The sequence below is a fragment of the Danaus plexippus genome, chromosome 24 (genome assembly GCF_018135715.1).
Source record: "Danaus plexippus chromosome 24, MEX_DaPlex, whole genome shotgun sequence".
Taxonomy (NCBI): domain Eukaryota; kingdom Metazoa; phylum Arthropoda; class Insecta; order Lepidoptera; family Nymphalidae; genus Danaus; species Danaus plexippus.
The window spans coordinates 1228031-1243569 of record NC_083552.1 but is presented as its reverse complement, the minus strand read 5'-3'; the positions used below and the strand labels follow the sequence as shown (position 1 = coordinate 1243569).

Sequence of the window (15539 nt, the reverse complement as noted above, 5' to 3'; positions counted from 1 at the left end):
AAAACTATTTAGTTTAAGTTAAAAATTTTAATTGTAAATATTAAAAACGGTTAAATACAAAAGACGTCAAAAAATATGATAACGACTTTTCAACGTCTTAAGAAAGTTGACACTTGAAATTGACAGTATGAATTAAGGCAATGCATTCATAATTGTAAACGTTCAGAATATACTGTGCACGTCTTTGCACGAATGAAGGCCATATTATTAAAAAAAAATCTGTAAACGTTATCATAGTTTTTATCAGAATAGTAGAATACACAAACATATTACTGTATGTAAATATAATAGAACAACAACTTCAACAATTCCCTATAGTTCAATGTTTTTTTTATTTTAGTAAAATTGCGGTGTAGAACAATGCCGTGTATTATTTTTCTATACAAAACTTAGAAGTTATGTGACTTCTTAAGATCAGCAAGTGTAAATAAATAAAGAAATATATATATATATATATATATATAACAATTATTAAAAGGGAAATATATATATGAATCTCAAAATTTTGTACTTCAGTGTACATCTGCCTTAAAATAAACAAACAGCTGAATGCATCTCAGCGTATGGCATACCTGATGTTCAATTTTTTTGTAAAATATCTACAAAGTACTTGTTGCACCTACTTTCAAAAGTTGAATTTTTACCTGTTTATATAAGAAAGTGAACACGATATCTAATTAGCATGTCGTAGTATTGGTTTTAAAATATTTTATCTATTTTACCGTTAAATTAAGGGAAGGGGAGACGGATATGTGTGTTATTTGTGATAACTTAATCCGTTACGACTTACGATTACGATGCACCTGCAGTGCAGATACATCAAGCGTTGATTAACGTTACGCACAGAAGCTTGTGAGCGTTGTTTTACATGGAAGAGGTGAATTAGTGAAACTTGTAACGTTAGCTACGTGGAACCATTTATTGTAATAATAATATTAAAAAAAAACACAAACCTGACAACAGAGGAGTCATCAGATCACAAAATGACTCACAAGTGGTCAATACCATGCCGCTATTGTTTTGTTTTTCAATACCTGCTCATCCGATGAGTAAGAACCGAGGAATGCAACTTAGAAGATAGTCGTCAATAATTTCATAGTTTGGCGGGAAGATTTATGTGATGTTATTATGTGCTGAGAACTTGTGTTATTCATTATTGCTATGGCGCAGAGTTCTGTAGATTCCGATAGACTGTCATCAGCAGGTATATCAACTCACAGTTCTGGAACTGCTGGTACAGTTGGTGGTTCAGTGGTTGGTGTGAGAGTGGGAGATTCAAATCTTAAGAGGGAAGATGAAGATGATTATAACTTGGGACCTCTACCACCTATGTGGGAGAAAGCATTTACTCCCTCTGGGGAGAAATATTTCATCGAGTAAGTAGTTTTTAACACTTGAGTAATATTCAAATAATATCCAAAAGAAATTAGATAACCTTGCATGTTTACTGAATTCAGTAATTAATTCATGCATTACCAATTCAATCAATAGAAAATGTTTACATTGCTTGTTAGTGATGTTGAACAGTGGTTTGTGTTATAGTGTTTTTGCTGAACTATAAATAGTTTCGAGGAATAGTTTAGTCTTATCTAGTTGTTAGATGTGTTCTCATGATATTCTTGTGTTTTTTTATCTTTGTTTTCATTCTGATTTTTATCTAACAGTTGTGTTGTAACTTTCCCGCCTGTAAATTACCTTAAACCTTATAACAGCATATGAAATAGTGATTTTAAATATGTTTACTTGTTATTTAATACAGAAGCTAAGGAAATGGTAAATATCTCTATAGGACATATATCAAGAGTGCATTGCAGACATATTTAGTATTGGCAGTAAATAAAATATATGTAAAGCCTTGACTTAATAATATGTTTATTTGTTAGTGTAAACACTGACTATTGAAACTGGCACAAGGTTTCTAGGATGGCACAAATTGGTTTATGTATAATGTAATTGATAGGTATCTGTAGTTTGAGTTCTATATACAAATTCACAAAGAAAATAATTAAAACTATTCCTCATATAAAACCTTTTTATATAATGGCTGATATTTCAAAAGTTTTTTAACATTATCGGCTAAATGGTAAAATTATTTTCAGCAAAAATTAACTATTCTAGGTAACTTGTTATATCAAATAACTCATTAAGATGCTGTAATTTTAGTATAGTTAATTATATCCTTAACACATGTTTGTAGTACACTATATACTAATAATTGGGAGTTATACCTTTGAACAATCTTTGCACATAATATTACCAACATATGGTTATGAAAAAAGTGAAAACTATGTATAGAGTGTAAATGCAATCGAGTTGTAAGGGAATTACTATGATATCTGTGCCTGTAACGAATCTAGACGACTTGGATATTTTTTTAATGAAAATTATCTATGCTAAATAAATATGTATATATATATGTAACAATTGCTCATGCTTTTGTTAGCTGTGTATATCTGTTTACATGTATTAAGTCTTTGAGCTTGATTCCGCACTACTTCCAGCGATCAGATGCCTTTTAAACTTTGCACACCTAACAATGACTGGCGACAATGCATTAATTCAATCAAATTATTACCTTTACTTATATAATACTTACCGTGTTAAAATGTAATCGTATTTATAAATTATGTACATTAAGATTTATATGCAAGTTACATAGAAATTTTAAATTAATTTCACATTTCACATTAACCTCGCTGAATTATAAGCCAATAGTATATAAATGAAATTTAGAATTTGATAAATATTATAGTTATAGATTATACTTGTGCAAATATAGTGTCTATTATTCTAGCAACAACACTGGCACATCACATTGGTTGGACCCTAGATTAGCGAGGGTTAGAAAGCATTCTCTCGGTGAATGTGGTGAAGATGAACTGCCATATGGCTGGGAGAGGGTTACGGATGAGAGATATGGTTCCTATTACGTCGACCATATCAATAGAAGAACACAATATGAAAATCCCGTGTTACAGGCTCGGAGGCTAAGAGGTGAGTTGAGTGAGGATCTGCTCAAAACTGTAATAGCGTAATTTCTTGAGAATATCTATATATTTTTAGCTGAAAAAGTGGCTGCAGAGAATGGAAATAACAATCAAGTAAATGGACCTCAACCTGCTGGGGAATTACGAGGGGAGAGATTCACTATTACACTTACTAAGGGAACTCAGGTAAATAACACACTTAGCTGACACCTTGTCTGTATGCAAATAACTTATTTACTTCTTTTTAATGAGAGATAAGATTTTCGTGAGTATTCATTTAAATGAAACTAATATTTTTCGGATTATTACGCGTATTTTATTATTTAAAAACTACATACTCCCGACGTTTCGAGTACTTTGCAGCAACCGTGATCGCGGGCAGATGAAAAAACTGTTGTATTTACTCTATTTTTCTGTGTCACTTATTACACTTCTATCATAAACAACATGTTCATAGTTCAGTAATCATAATATATGACCAAAATGATTGTTGGTTTCTTCATTAAAATCTATTATTCCAGGGTTTAGGTTTCACTTTGATCGGCGCTGAAGGTACACCTGAAACGAATGGCTACTTACAAATCAGAAGTATTGTCCATAACAGCCCGGCCTGGATTGATGGTAATTACTACAGAAAATATTATTAATCCTGGGTCATTCAACAATCAATATATTACAAACATTTAAATAACTTAATATAATAATTTTCTTAAGTCATATTGAGGAAAATGCCTACTTATATGGTAATGTCATGTCTTAACAACAATTTCTATCCATATGACGCTAATCTTCCGTCTCTCTCCCATCAGGTGGTCTTCGGCCAGGTGATGTGGTGATGGGCGTGGGCTCCAGACTGGTCCGTGGTCTAACCCACGCTCAAGTAGCACAGATCTTCCAATCCATACCGGCCGGAACGGACGTCACACTACAAGTCGTTAGAGGTCAATGAAGTTACTTGTAATATTTAATTTGCATCTGCTATTATATCTTTTAGAATTCAGAGCTCAGGTCAGAAAAACAAACAATCTTCTAATAAGAAAGTAGTTAGCTTAATGATGAGTTCATATGAAAAAAAATATATATATTGACTCAAATTCAAGGAAAAAATAACTAATGTAGACACTATAGAAACTTTACCAAACAAATCTTACTTCAAACTCATTATTTTCCCCTTCAAAAATACTATTTGGCACAAATTATAACACTTAAAATACCTTAAAAGATTATATATATATATATGTATTAATTTTTCGAGAATACTCAAGGCACAGTACATAAACAGAACAATAACCTGGCCATTTTCTCCAGGATATCCACTATCATTTGACTCCGAGGATCCGAACACGCGTGTGTTGTCAACCCTAGCGGTTGATGCCAACCCTACCACACCAGATGCAGTGGCCATGCAACAACTAACAAGAGCACTTAGAACTAGGTAAATATTTTAATGTACACTATCCAAATACTCGTTTCAAAATTTACCAGTACTTTCAATATGTGTATAATTTTTTTTTATTTTGAACATACACTTAATACATAAATTGTACATTTATTTATTCTTATTATATATAAAAAACGAAATTAATAATAAAGGTTAAATATGTATAAAACAATTAAATAACAGCATTTGAACCAAGACTTAAAAATTTGAACTATTAGTTATTATTATCTGTGATAAGCACAGATCTACAAAAGCTAAATAATATATTTAATTCTTGTCATTTGAATAAAACAAATCTTAAAAATATATATAACTTAGTTATACAAATAATTTGACTGATACATAACTATAATATTCAAGGTTTAACCTGGATTCTCCAAGTGATGGTCAAAGTCGAGACGAGCCGGACACTTCAGTTCCAGAACACAGTCCGGACCAGAGACGGCTTATGTCTCGCTCCTTTGACTTGGATGAACTGAACAATGAGTCCAGCACTGTACCTCCTAGGTGTCCATCTGCTGATCACCTGCTCAGCTTAGTCACTGGTATGATAATTTTCATTTATTTTTAAATATATATAATGTTCTAGAACATCTGACATGTGTTATGTTTTATATATATTAAAACTTGTTAGCATTCCTAATTCGAAATTTAAAGACAGCGCTGTTCAGAAACATATGCTGAACCTTGCAATATCAAAAAAAAAAAATGAATAAACTACATTTCTTTTTAATATTTCAATCAACTCATAGGATACATTCATATTATTAAAACACTGATAACAGTACATGAATAGTTGTATATGTATTAAATGAAGAAATAGTTTCCATTTGATTATATTTATAGATCAACATCGCAATAACAATGTAGCAAATGAGCCGGGGAGGGAATTAGAGGTGACTCTACGACGAGGAGCCGCTGGGTTTGGATTCACCATAGCTGACAGCGTACACGGACAGAAAGTTAAAAAGGTAACTTATATAAACAATAGCAAAGTTCATAAATAATGGCCCTAAATTTTGAATATTACTGAACGTTAATATATTAATTTATTGAATATATAATTTTATTAATAATTGTTGAATATACGTATAAAAAACAATTTCAAACATATTTAAAAATAGAATGAAAAACTCATTCATTTGAAATTGGAATGCTATATTCCAGAAGTCACAGTTTCCAATGATTATTACTTATATTGATCAATTTTTTATTTTACTATATCTATTGGATTTTTAATTCAAGTATAACCTAAAAACTACTTAATGTGAGAAAAATAAGTACTAACAATATAGGAGATCCTCTTATATGTAAATAGCTACCATATTGCTAGTATATATTTAAAGTAAGATTTTAATGAGCTTATTTTGGTTGTAAAAAGTTTATATATTCTTCTCCAGGTGTTGGACCGCAGCCGCTGTGCTGGTCTCCGCGAGGGGGACCTGCTGTTGACCATCGGGGATAATGACGTCAGACACGCCCGACACCAACACGTTGTTCAGGTGAGGACAAACATACATACATACATAGACAGTTAAACAACTAATGAAGCGAAGATATAAATATATGATATCAGTAAAACTATAGAAATTTTTTGTATGGAAAAATCTTAAATTATCGTACACAACTAACCCAAGTTATTCATAAGCATGGATACTATTGTGTTAGAATGCGATATACTAACACATTTTCTTCCTGTGTCAACTCAACAAACGATGCGGACGATAACGCGTTTATCAAGTAATTTAGTACAAAGTATTAATATATGAACTATTAAAATTCATATTAAATGCTAACAAGATTATAAATGAAGTATATTTTTCCAATGTTTCCAGGTCCTCAAAGACTGTCCAGCTATGTTGGAAACGACGTTAAGGGTTTGGAGACGAAACACCATCACAAGAGCTCCACGAAGCAGATCCGCCACAAGAGTTCAAACAAGTACGTTTATTTTAAATCCCCCCCCCCCTTAAACCTTCACCTGGGTGGCAAGTCCCTGGCAATGTTGAAGCTCCTCTCTCTACAACGATGGACCTGGCACCCGCACTGTGAATCCATGGAATGCTTAGAAGTTTCGTCTCACTTTTGCTTGAACATTCAATTTGTACATAATATTTTCTTCATATAGTATTTTATGTAATTAAAAAATTTATAATATGTTTATATATTTTATTCTTCTGATACAACATAATTTTTATGATAACTTAATATGATATATATCTTTTATTCAGCCACTACCAACAACAACCAACTCGGCAGAAGTAAGACACCAACAGCCGAGCAGTTGAGGTCTCCGCCTACCTTACACACGGAAAGTGATATAAGAGATATACAAAACGGAATGGATTCAGGTGAATATTAAAGTTATATTATAAGTTTTTTTTTTTTTTTCATTATAAATAGTGTCCATGGGACTCATTAAACGAATCATTCACAGTAGAAGCTACTTATGCGGTCCCAACTCATAAAAATCGGGACAACAGAGAGAGTATAATGGAACGGCGTCGTAGAAGTAGCACCCCGGGAGCTAGACTCACGCTGCCAGCCGTTACCCCCGTTACTCCTGTTACCCCATGGAACGAGTACCAAGACTGGCAACATCCGTGGAACAGGGGAACGGACAACACAAATATTATACGCAACTGGGCTGAAAATAACCAAAAATGGGATGAGAATCAAAAATGGGATGGAAATAATACTGAATATATTGGTAGGGTAGAGGGTAACGGGTGGGAGGGGAACGGGGAGCGGTGGAACAATAATTGGGGGGAAGTCCCGACTCCCACAGTGCATGTGGATATGAACGCTGGTTATTGGAGGGGAAATGCGAGTGTTGCTGACAGTAGCGATCATGGAGGTAATGTTTGGTCCATTCTTCATTTCAATCAAATCATATATCCATAGAAACATAGTCATATCGTAGTTCGTGAATCCTCTTATTAAAATCTTTTTTAATATGCAATGTCTTGAAAATTTAATTATATGAGACTATATTATTGTTATTAGTTTAAATTAGCCGTTAATTCTTAAAAAAAATATGACTTTAACCAAACATCATACTTTAAGTGAAGTTATTAAAATTTTAAATAAGGTAGTACACCAGAAAATATACGTTATTATTGTTTATGGTGAATTATCTTTGATGATTATTTTCTATGTACCAGGATTCCCGGAGGACGGTCTCCTGCCATCCCCCGCGGGCTGTCCGCTTGGGGCGTCACCCGCCAGGCCGGGGCCCAGCTCGCATTCACCAGACAACTCTACAGGTGACAAATTATATAATCACCATTATAGAAATATGTACTTAATGAATTGCGATTATAAATCTTAAGATAACAGCTTTAAAGTAGGTTTTACAGAATTTCAAAGCTCAATCACACCCACATATATTATTAGACTATATCAACTCTATCTCCTAACTGTTCCAGGTCGTCTCCGGTCTCACTCTCCGTCCACAGCGAGTGCCACAGACCGTCTACTGTCTTCCTCTCCCTCCAGGCTTCAAAGCCAATCCCCTTCAAACCATTCCAGCAGCAGTCGTGTTAAAGGCTCTCCTTTACGGTATATAAATTACTTAGTTAGTGATAGCCACAATATATTGGTATAGATTAATTCATCAATTTAATTGAAATCTTAGTTCATAATCTTATTTCAGTTTGTTTTGAGTTATGCACTTGGCATTTAAAAAAAGTTTCTTATTTCAAATAATTTTGTTCTTTTTTATATTTCTTTTTTACCTCCTAAGCTGCTATAGGAGATGCAGACCTATTACTATTGTTATATATAAGTAAGTCATTTATAAAATTTTGAGTTGGTGTTCTGAAAAGCTATTTTTCTTGTATTTGTATTATAAATACAATAATGATATTATCTTTATTTACCCTCTTTTTCACATTGGCAGCATCTTATATTCCAATTTCCTTAATTAAAAATCGTATTGAGTGTACCTTTAGGTTTTAAAACTTTTGTAATCATTGTCGACATCTGGCTGCTAAAAAAAATATCAGTAAATAATCATATATATATATATATATATATATATATATATATATATATATATATTTGATAATATGTATATATATTGGTTAAAAAAAATACAACGAAAGCTAAAAACAAAGCCACGTAAGCTAGAAACAAAGTTTGTACTATAAATGTGAAATGAAAATAAAATCTCAATAATTCTGCTACCTATCGAATAACTTGGCTATTATTACAACATACTTAATAAAACAATTACATAAAAGCTTTTTAGATCACAATATGCTAATTTTCCACTTAATAGTTAATAGTAATCGTAAGATAGATCATATATATATATATATATATATATATTATAAGTTACTAAAGTTACTATAACTGTTTCTCAGTCTGCGTGGAAACTCCCCGGCACATTCTCCTAGGTTCGAGGGTGAAGCGCCCCCAGCCTTATACGTCGCGAACTACCCTCAGGTATTAAGAGATTTATATTTTATATATTATTACATAGTGCATAAAACCTTAGAAAATAACAGTAGCTATTTTGAAATTGGAACATTGTACACATACGTACATACATACATTACTGAATGTTATTTCTAAAAGTAAATGACCATACTTTGGAAGTTTGTTGCTAATAAAAAATTATAAATGAATTATACTTTAAAAAAGCAAAAAACTGTCGAAAATTCATATTATAGAAAATTGAATATTACTCCAACATATTATTAGTTAAATATTTTATCTTCACAATAGTATGAATGAACAAAAAAGTAAGGTTTATAAACTGAAATTAAAGAGTTTAATTATTATCTTAGAATTTGAAGTAAATTTCAAAGCTGTTGAGTACTACAAGTATTGCAATCTAACTTCCAGGTGGAAGCAGGTGGCAGCACAGACCCGGAAGCGGATGTCCTGGTCCGTCTGGCTCGCAGCTCAGCCGGTTTCGGCTTCAGGATAGTAGGAGGCACTGAGGACGGCAGCAGAGTCGCCGTGGGATACGTTGTACCAGGTAATATTAAAAAGGTTTTTATGGACTATTATTACATAAGGCGCAAAATAGGAGTTATAAATACACCTTATTTACAGGGGGTCCAGCCGATGGTTTGCTACGACCTGGTGACCTTTTGACCTCTGTGGATGGGATCCCACTCGCGGGGGCCACACACGCCTTAGCAGTGGCATATGTTTGCCAAGCCGCCTCCAGGGGTCATGTGAGTGATAACAGTATAACACTATTGACGCTCTTTAAATACATAACAAATGTATAAAATAAATTTGTATTAAAAATAAAAACAAAGTTGTTAAAAAATAATATGGGATTTATATGTAATATTGTCTGTGGCAAGCAATATTATCAGCATATACATGAGCTTATTGGCCAACATACTATATGTTGTTTATATCGCAACAGGTTACGCTCGGCGTGAGACACAATCGGGCCGACATACAGGCGCTAGGACTACCCGCGTTACCGACACAACCATTGCTAGCGTGAGTCTTAATTCCATATAAATAAGGTCTAAAATAAGAAACCTTTATTAAAATATTGAATAAATTAAGCCAAACATTGTACAGTGAAATCACCTAAAGAATGTCACAAACATCTGTCATAGAATTAATCTTTATCGATTATTTTAAAACTATTTATCGTACATCACTAATGGTATCATTGACTATCATTATCATGTTACGGTCCAGCGAGCCCCTGCACGGCCCCACATACAACATCCTGCACCCGGCGCCGTTCTACTCTTCCAATACAGCCATGTCCGTCTATCATTGAGTATTACCCGCATGTCTTTACATCATATTTCATAATCACCTTATTTTTAACATCCTGTATATAAAAATTTTTCATTAAAATGAAGTTTGATAGTATTGTATTATATTGAATCTATGTGTTATTATTTAGTTATATTATATAACCAGTCCTAGGTATGGGGTTCAATATGACACTAACGCTGGTTGGTGTTCGGCGCCTTATGACGTCACGGTCACCAGGAATGACGGAGAGGGGTTCGGGTTTGTGGTCATATCGTCCACAAACAAAGCTACCAGTACTATAGGTAAGATCATTTAAAAAGAATTATCCCGTCACTTCATAATGTATTCTTATTTTTATTTTTTATGTACGTAAAATCAGAACATAATTGATAGATAAAACATCTCTACTATACTATATAAAATTCATAAATTAATTTACCATACAAAAACGATAAAATAAGATTATCCTGGTAACACTTCCACCTTCCACATAGATATACAGATTCAGTTAATCTGTATATCGAGGTGAGCCTTCGTTACGGGCCGCTTTGTAAATTTGGCCACGCATATTAATCTTTACTGAACGAAATTTACGACTTAACAACATTAAATCATTATCACATTGTTTATTACAAAAAAGTTAAAATATACAGATAGTTATTTTAAGTCAAAATTTCAAATAATGTTTCTTAATCAGAGATTCTAAGTTTGAAATATGTATTGTTGTAGAAAATAAAAACAATAACTTTAAAATATCATAAGCATATTATTTCTCTATATATATATAAAATAATATTCATTATTTCCCATTGTGGATCTACCCTCAGGTCAATTGATACCCAACTCTCCAGCGGCTCGTTGTGGTCGTCTCCGTGTGGGGGACACCATAGTGGCCATCAACGGCACCGCAGTCCGCGCCCTGCCCCATCCTGAAGTTGTGTCACTCATCAAGCGATCCGGGGCTTCAGTCACATTGACCGTAGCCCCGCCTGACCTGCGACACGACTGATACAACATTCACACAAGCTTTACAACAAGTCTTAACGATCCAGTCAATGCAATGATTATGTCATAAAACTATAAGTCAAAATTTTATAAAAAGTGACAAGAAATTTTCTCACATATCATACAACTTTCCCATTAAATTGTCCAAGTATTATGTACTCATACAATGGGTCTTCTTGATATAGTATTGTTGCTATCCAACCTTGAATCACTTATAACTTTTTTACAAACTTTATCAAAATAATGATGTCTGATACAAACAAAATATAATAAATATTTTTTAGATAATTTGCTACATACATAACTATTTTCAAAATTTTGCCATTTAAAGTCGAAGTAATTGAATTACAACAAAAAAAAATGCCTACTTCCTTTTCAGTGCTCACAAAAGCTTGATAACGAACTTCAATGAGTGTTGCCACTGTCCTTTGCATAGGGTATTGCATCCGATAGCTTTAATTTAATATCAAATGTATTGTTAAGTAAGGAATAGAATATTTTATCAATAGGAAAATAGTTTGGAATCTACATAGAATAGTGTTAATTCCCTTCCAATTTACCGTCCAAATTTTCTATACGCAATGAAGTTAAAATTCAAATTAACCTACTTCCATTGTTTTATATGTGTATTTGCTCAAGATCTGTTCAATTGAGTTGAGAAAAGAAAATCAGATCTTACTGTATATAATATTATTAATATGCATGTTTGTTGCGGGATTTAAATATTAACTATTGTTACTCAATCATCACTGATGAAATGTTAATTACAAGATGCACTTAAAAACACTTTATAGGTAAGGATAATATATGTTAGTGTATTGTCAAATATTATTTTTTTTATATACAATCTCAATAAGGATTTTAAATGTATGAAATCAATATTATAATAAAAGGAACCACCGAATGGAGTGTTAAGGTATAATAATTGATAAATATAAAAACTACTTTAAGATATAACCGTGCCCGGTAGAATCCTTCTTGCCTTACAACACTAACGCCCAAAGAGTGCTCGGATTTTTTGTCCTGTCTTTGTATTTGCGTATTTAAATAACTTTATTCTTAATATTGTACGCTAAGAATTAGTTTAGTTAAGATTTTATAGAAAAATTATAATGTGCCTTGTTATTAAGTACATATTGTATATTTTATGACGTGACATTAAATTGATAATATATCAATTGATGCTAAACTAGGTTTTATACTCTGCGGTGGCAATTTTTTTTATATATTCCAGTTGTTTTTTAAATTATATTATAGTTAAAAAATAGTGTAAATGCATTCTACCAATCTTCTAATTTTATTCATAAAAATTTTAATCATATGTTGGAAATGCCCATTTTGTACTTTAGTTTAAAATAAAGTCTTAACTAAATCAACCTCATAAAAACCTATGGTTAAAAACTTAAATTATATAAAGTAATATGATCACGTCCATGGAGGTTGAATAAAATTATATGTACCTATACATATACAATAATAACGAACGTCAGTAATTTTAATGCAAAATAAGATTCTATGGATTTCGCATTTGTACCAATAATTTGACAATAATATTATGTAAATTCAACGGTCACATTAAATAAGTAAATACACATATTTTTATAACGATTGTTGTTTTATTTTCATAAACTGATCGGCCCCTAAGTAATTAATTAAGATACATTTAACTTGACGGCGCAACAGCCACTTCCATGATCCAATCTACGTAAGCGTCGATTCTTGTGAAGACATCAGGATAGTTCTGCGAACCGCATCCCTTATGGTTGGAGGCCACTCCTATTAATACACCACCGGACACAAGCGGAGCACCCATGTCCCCCGAACAAACGCCGGAGTTCGCCGCGTTAGCACATATAACGGCTGCAATATAACATTTAAATTATTGCTAAAACTGACATAAAATATGTCAAAACGTCAAGTTTTTTTAAACGTATTGACATATTTTATGTCATTTGGTGACATTTACAGTCGATGACAGCGAGTCAAGAGTGATTAGGATTTATTTTAAGAAAGGATATTTTAATCTGAGATTATCAACTTAGCAAATAATAATATACTATTGTAATCACATCTTAGACGTGTAAAACGTACCATACATAGCCTTATTAAATATATACTTATATTGCAACATTATGAAAAGTGTCCCCATTTAAAAAAATATTCTTGTGTATTCGACTTAATCCGTTGAAATATATTAAAGTACGCAATAATGAACTTTAATATTTTCATAATAAATGGCAGTCTTGCCTTTCTTGCAACATTACTTACCTTCATTAATTTTAATATCAGCATCGTCAGCGTAGATCTGCTGACATTGTTCCAAAGGAACTGTGGTCAAGGTGATTGCCATGAGAGAGTTATGGATAGGGCCTTGTTCCTAATAAAGTTGTAAAAAAATTAACATGCTTGTAAATAGTAACATACTAGGTTTAATTTAAATGAAACTAATATATTTCGTATATACTACGCGAATTTTACTATTTTAAAACTACATAGTTCCGACGTTTCGGTTACTACGCTTCCGAAACGTCGGGATAATGTAGTTTAAAAATAATAAAATCGCGTAGTATATCCGATATACATTAGTTTCATTTAAATGAATAAAACTCGCGAAAGTCTTAGATCTCATTACTAGTTTTAATATAAGAGTCCAAATCTGTGCCAACTGAATTATTGATCAAATGTCTGAAATAGGTATAACAATACTCACTGATTCAAATCCCCAACTAACAACAGTAGCTGGTATTCCATTTGGGATGTCAATATTTTTAGGAGGGAGGTACATGATATTGAGACTGCCACTTAATCTGAAAACCTCCTGAAGAATCACAACCGCGATGTCGTTTTTACGAGGAGTTTCAACAAACTCAGGGTGTTTAACGACTTCTCTAATGGAAACCACTTGTCCGCCGTTCATACTATAAGTGGAACCGCCCCTAATACGATAATTGGGTAAAGTGGCACCCCTGAAATTAAATATTTAAATTTACAAACCTTGCTTCTTAGATCGATTTATTGGTCAGACAATTATTTTTTTGTTTTTGTAAAGGAAAATATTTTTCTACTTACTACTTAAGTATAAAAAAGAATTGATATTATAAATTTGAATATTCAGACAATAATAAAATTAAAATCACAATATTTGTGGCTATTCATTATGAGATACACGCATGTATAATGTATATACATGTATATTTTTTTCTTGGAATGAATATTTCTAACAAGACGTTTATCATATTACAATTAGTGGTGTATTAACTTACGTAAAGCAAAAAGCTGACGTGATGACATGCCAGGAGGAGACTATAGTCCCAGCGCATCTCTGTACCCAGAGGTCAGGTCGAGGATAGTAGTACACGAAGGCGGATACATACGGGTACTGTTCCACGGGAACGGGTGTACCACCAGCAATGCGAGGCTGCGCTATTTCAGAAGTAGCTGATACTAAAGGTGACAAAAATAACCACAGATTATATTATATGTATTCCCTATTTAATATATTTTTAAGTTCCTCTCAGTTGTTTTTCGGTCGAAAAAACTATTACAATAAATGAAATTAGGGACGATTCTATCGAATCTATTCTTAAATTACTGTATGATAAGAAAAAATTCAGAAGATAAATGTTGAACTTCGAAATAATACATATAAATACATGAACACATTTGTTATTCAAAACAAAAGAATAGTTATTAGCAGTTAAGTCTACTAATTAAATTAAACCACTCATAAGATCCGTATTTACATGTTAATAATCTGGTCTTAAGGAGGAAAAGAAGTAAGGATTTATATATTAAAGGAATTTTTAAGCTAAATTTAAAACAGGTTCAATTGATTGCACTTTCCTTACATTGATAATAATAGTATATAGTGTAATATTGTAAATTTAATAAGTTTTAAGATGTTGAAGATTCAGTGATAGTTAAAAACTTACCAGCAAATGTAAAGCAAACCGCTACCAACACGATTTTGAAAACCATGATGTTTCGATGTACAGAACAGACTTGCAACCTACTTTCTGAATTTGCATCAACCTTTATATATAATGTTGTTAAATATCTACTAGGTATATCTTATTTTTTTATTTATACAGCATGTTTAAAATTCACGTTATGCATTTTCGTCGTGTGCTATTGCAATGTAGCGTACGTATTTTGTTATTTGATAAATAAAAAAAATGGTTATATAGATTAACACAATAACCAGCTTAATATATTGCGGAAGTAATGAGTGAAATATTTCTAAAGATGAAACGAGACAATATATTTTAATTATCAGACAATTATTTCTAAATTCTCCCACTTCACGTCAATGAAATTGTTGCTTTGAATGAATTCCTGATGTCATTATTTCTCCTTAATTTTCA

General features: G+C 32.2%; 2 protein-coding genes across 3 annotated transcripts; one reads left to right on the top strand and one right to left on the bottom strand.

The window, feature by feature from the left end:
• Positions 1-580: 580 nt before the first annotated feature.
• LOC116775902 (membrane-associated guanylate kinase, WW and PDZ domain-containing protein 1) lies at positions 581-12780 on the top strand. 2 transcript variants are annotated; one of them, XM_061524319.1, is made up of 21 exons: positions 581-1376; positions 2795-2994; positions 3064-3173; positions 3509-3608; positions 3797-3928; positions 4296-4422; positions 4789-4973; positions 5275-5399; positions 5829-5930; positions 6264-6369; positions 6660-6779; positions 6869-7285; positions 7593-7694; positions 7857-7989; positions 8796-8877; positions 9280-9415; positions 9493-9617; positions 9818-9897; positions 10105-10173; positions 10336-10472; positions 10998-12780. In XM_061524319.1, exons 1-21 carry the CDS (start codon positions 1162-1164, stop codon positions 11177-11179), a joined length of 2985 nt encoding a protein of 994 aa, XP_061380303.1. In that variant the 5' UTR covers positions 581-1161; the 3' UTR covers positions 11180-12780. The 2 variants fall into 2 exon arrangements, with proteins under 2 accessions (XP_061380303.1, XP_061380302.1); XM_061524318.1 differs by having other exon boundaries at positions 6866-7285.
• LOC116776063 (trypsin alpha-3-like) lies at positions 12770-15194 on the bottom strand. The gene is made up of 5 exons (XM_061524320.1): positions 15108-15194; positions 14439-14619; positions 13886-14141; positions 13444-13552; positions 12770-13035 (listed from the first exon to the last, which is right to left on the bottom strand). The coding sequence occupies exons 1-5, from the start codon at positions 15151-15153 to the stop codon at positions 12839-12841; spliced, it is 789 nt and encodes a 262-aa protein (XP_061380304.1). The 5' UTR covers positions 15154-15194; the 3' UTR covers positions 12770-12838.
• Positions 15195-15539: the final 345 nt, after the last annotated feature.

Excerpts from the sequence above, each read along its gene's own strand:
- LOC116775902 (XM_061524318.1), top strand. The coding sequence starts at position 1,162 with ATGGCGCAGAGTTCTGTAGATTCCGATAGACTGTCATCAGCAGGTATA. Across the intron at positions 3,929-4,295 it reads CACACTACAAGTCGTTAGAG|GATATCCACTATCATTTGAC; the intron begins GTCAATGAAGTT and ends CATTTTCTCCAG. Across the intron at positions 8,878-9,279 it reads ACGTCGCGAACTACCCTCAG|GTGGAAGCAGGTGGCAGCAC; the intron begins GTATTAAGAGAT and ends TCTAACTTCCAG.
- LOC116776063 (XM_061524320.1), bottom strand. The coding sequence starts at position 15,153 with ATGGTTTTCAAAATCGTGTTGGTAGCGGTTTGCTTTACATTTGCTG. Across the intron at positions 14,142-14,438 it reads ACGTCAGCTTTTTGCTTTAC|GGGTGCCACTTTACCCAATT; the intron begins GTAAGTTAATAC and ends ATTTAATTTCAG. Across the intron at positions 13,553-13,885 it reads TTAGTTGGGGATTTGAATCA|GAACAAGGCCCTATCCATAA; the intron begins GTGAGTATTGTT and ends CAACTTTATTAG.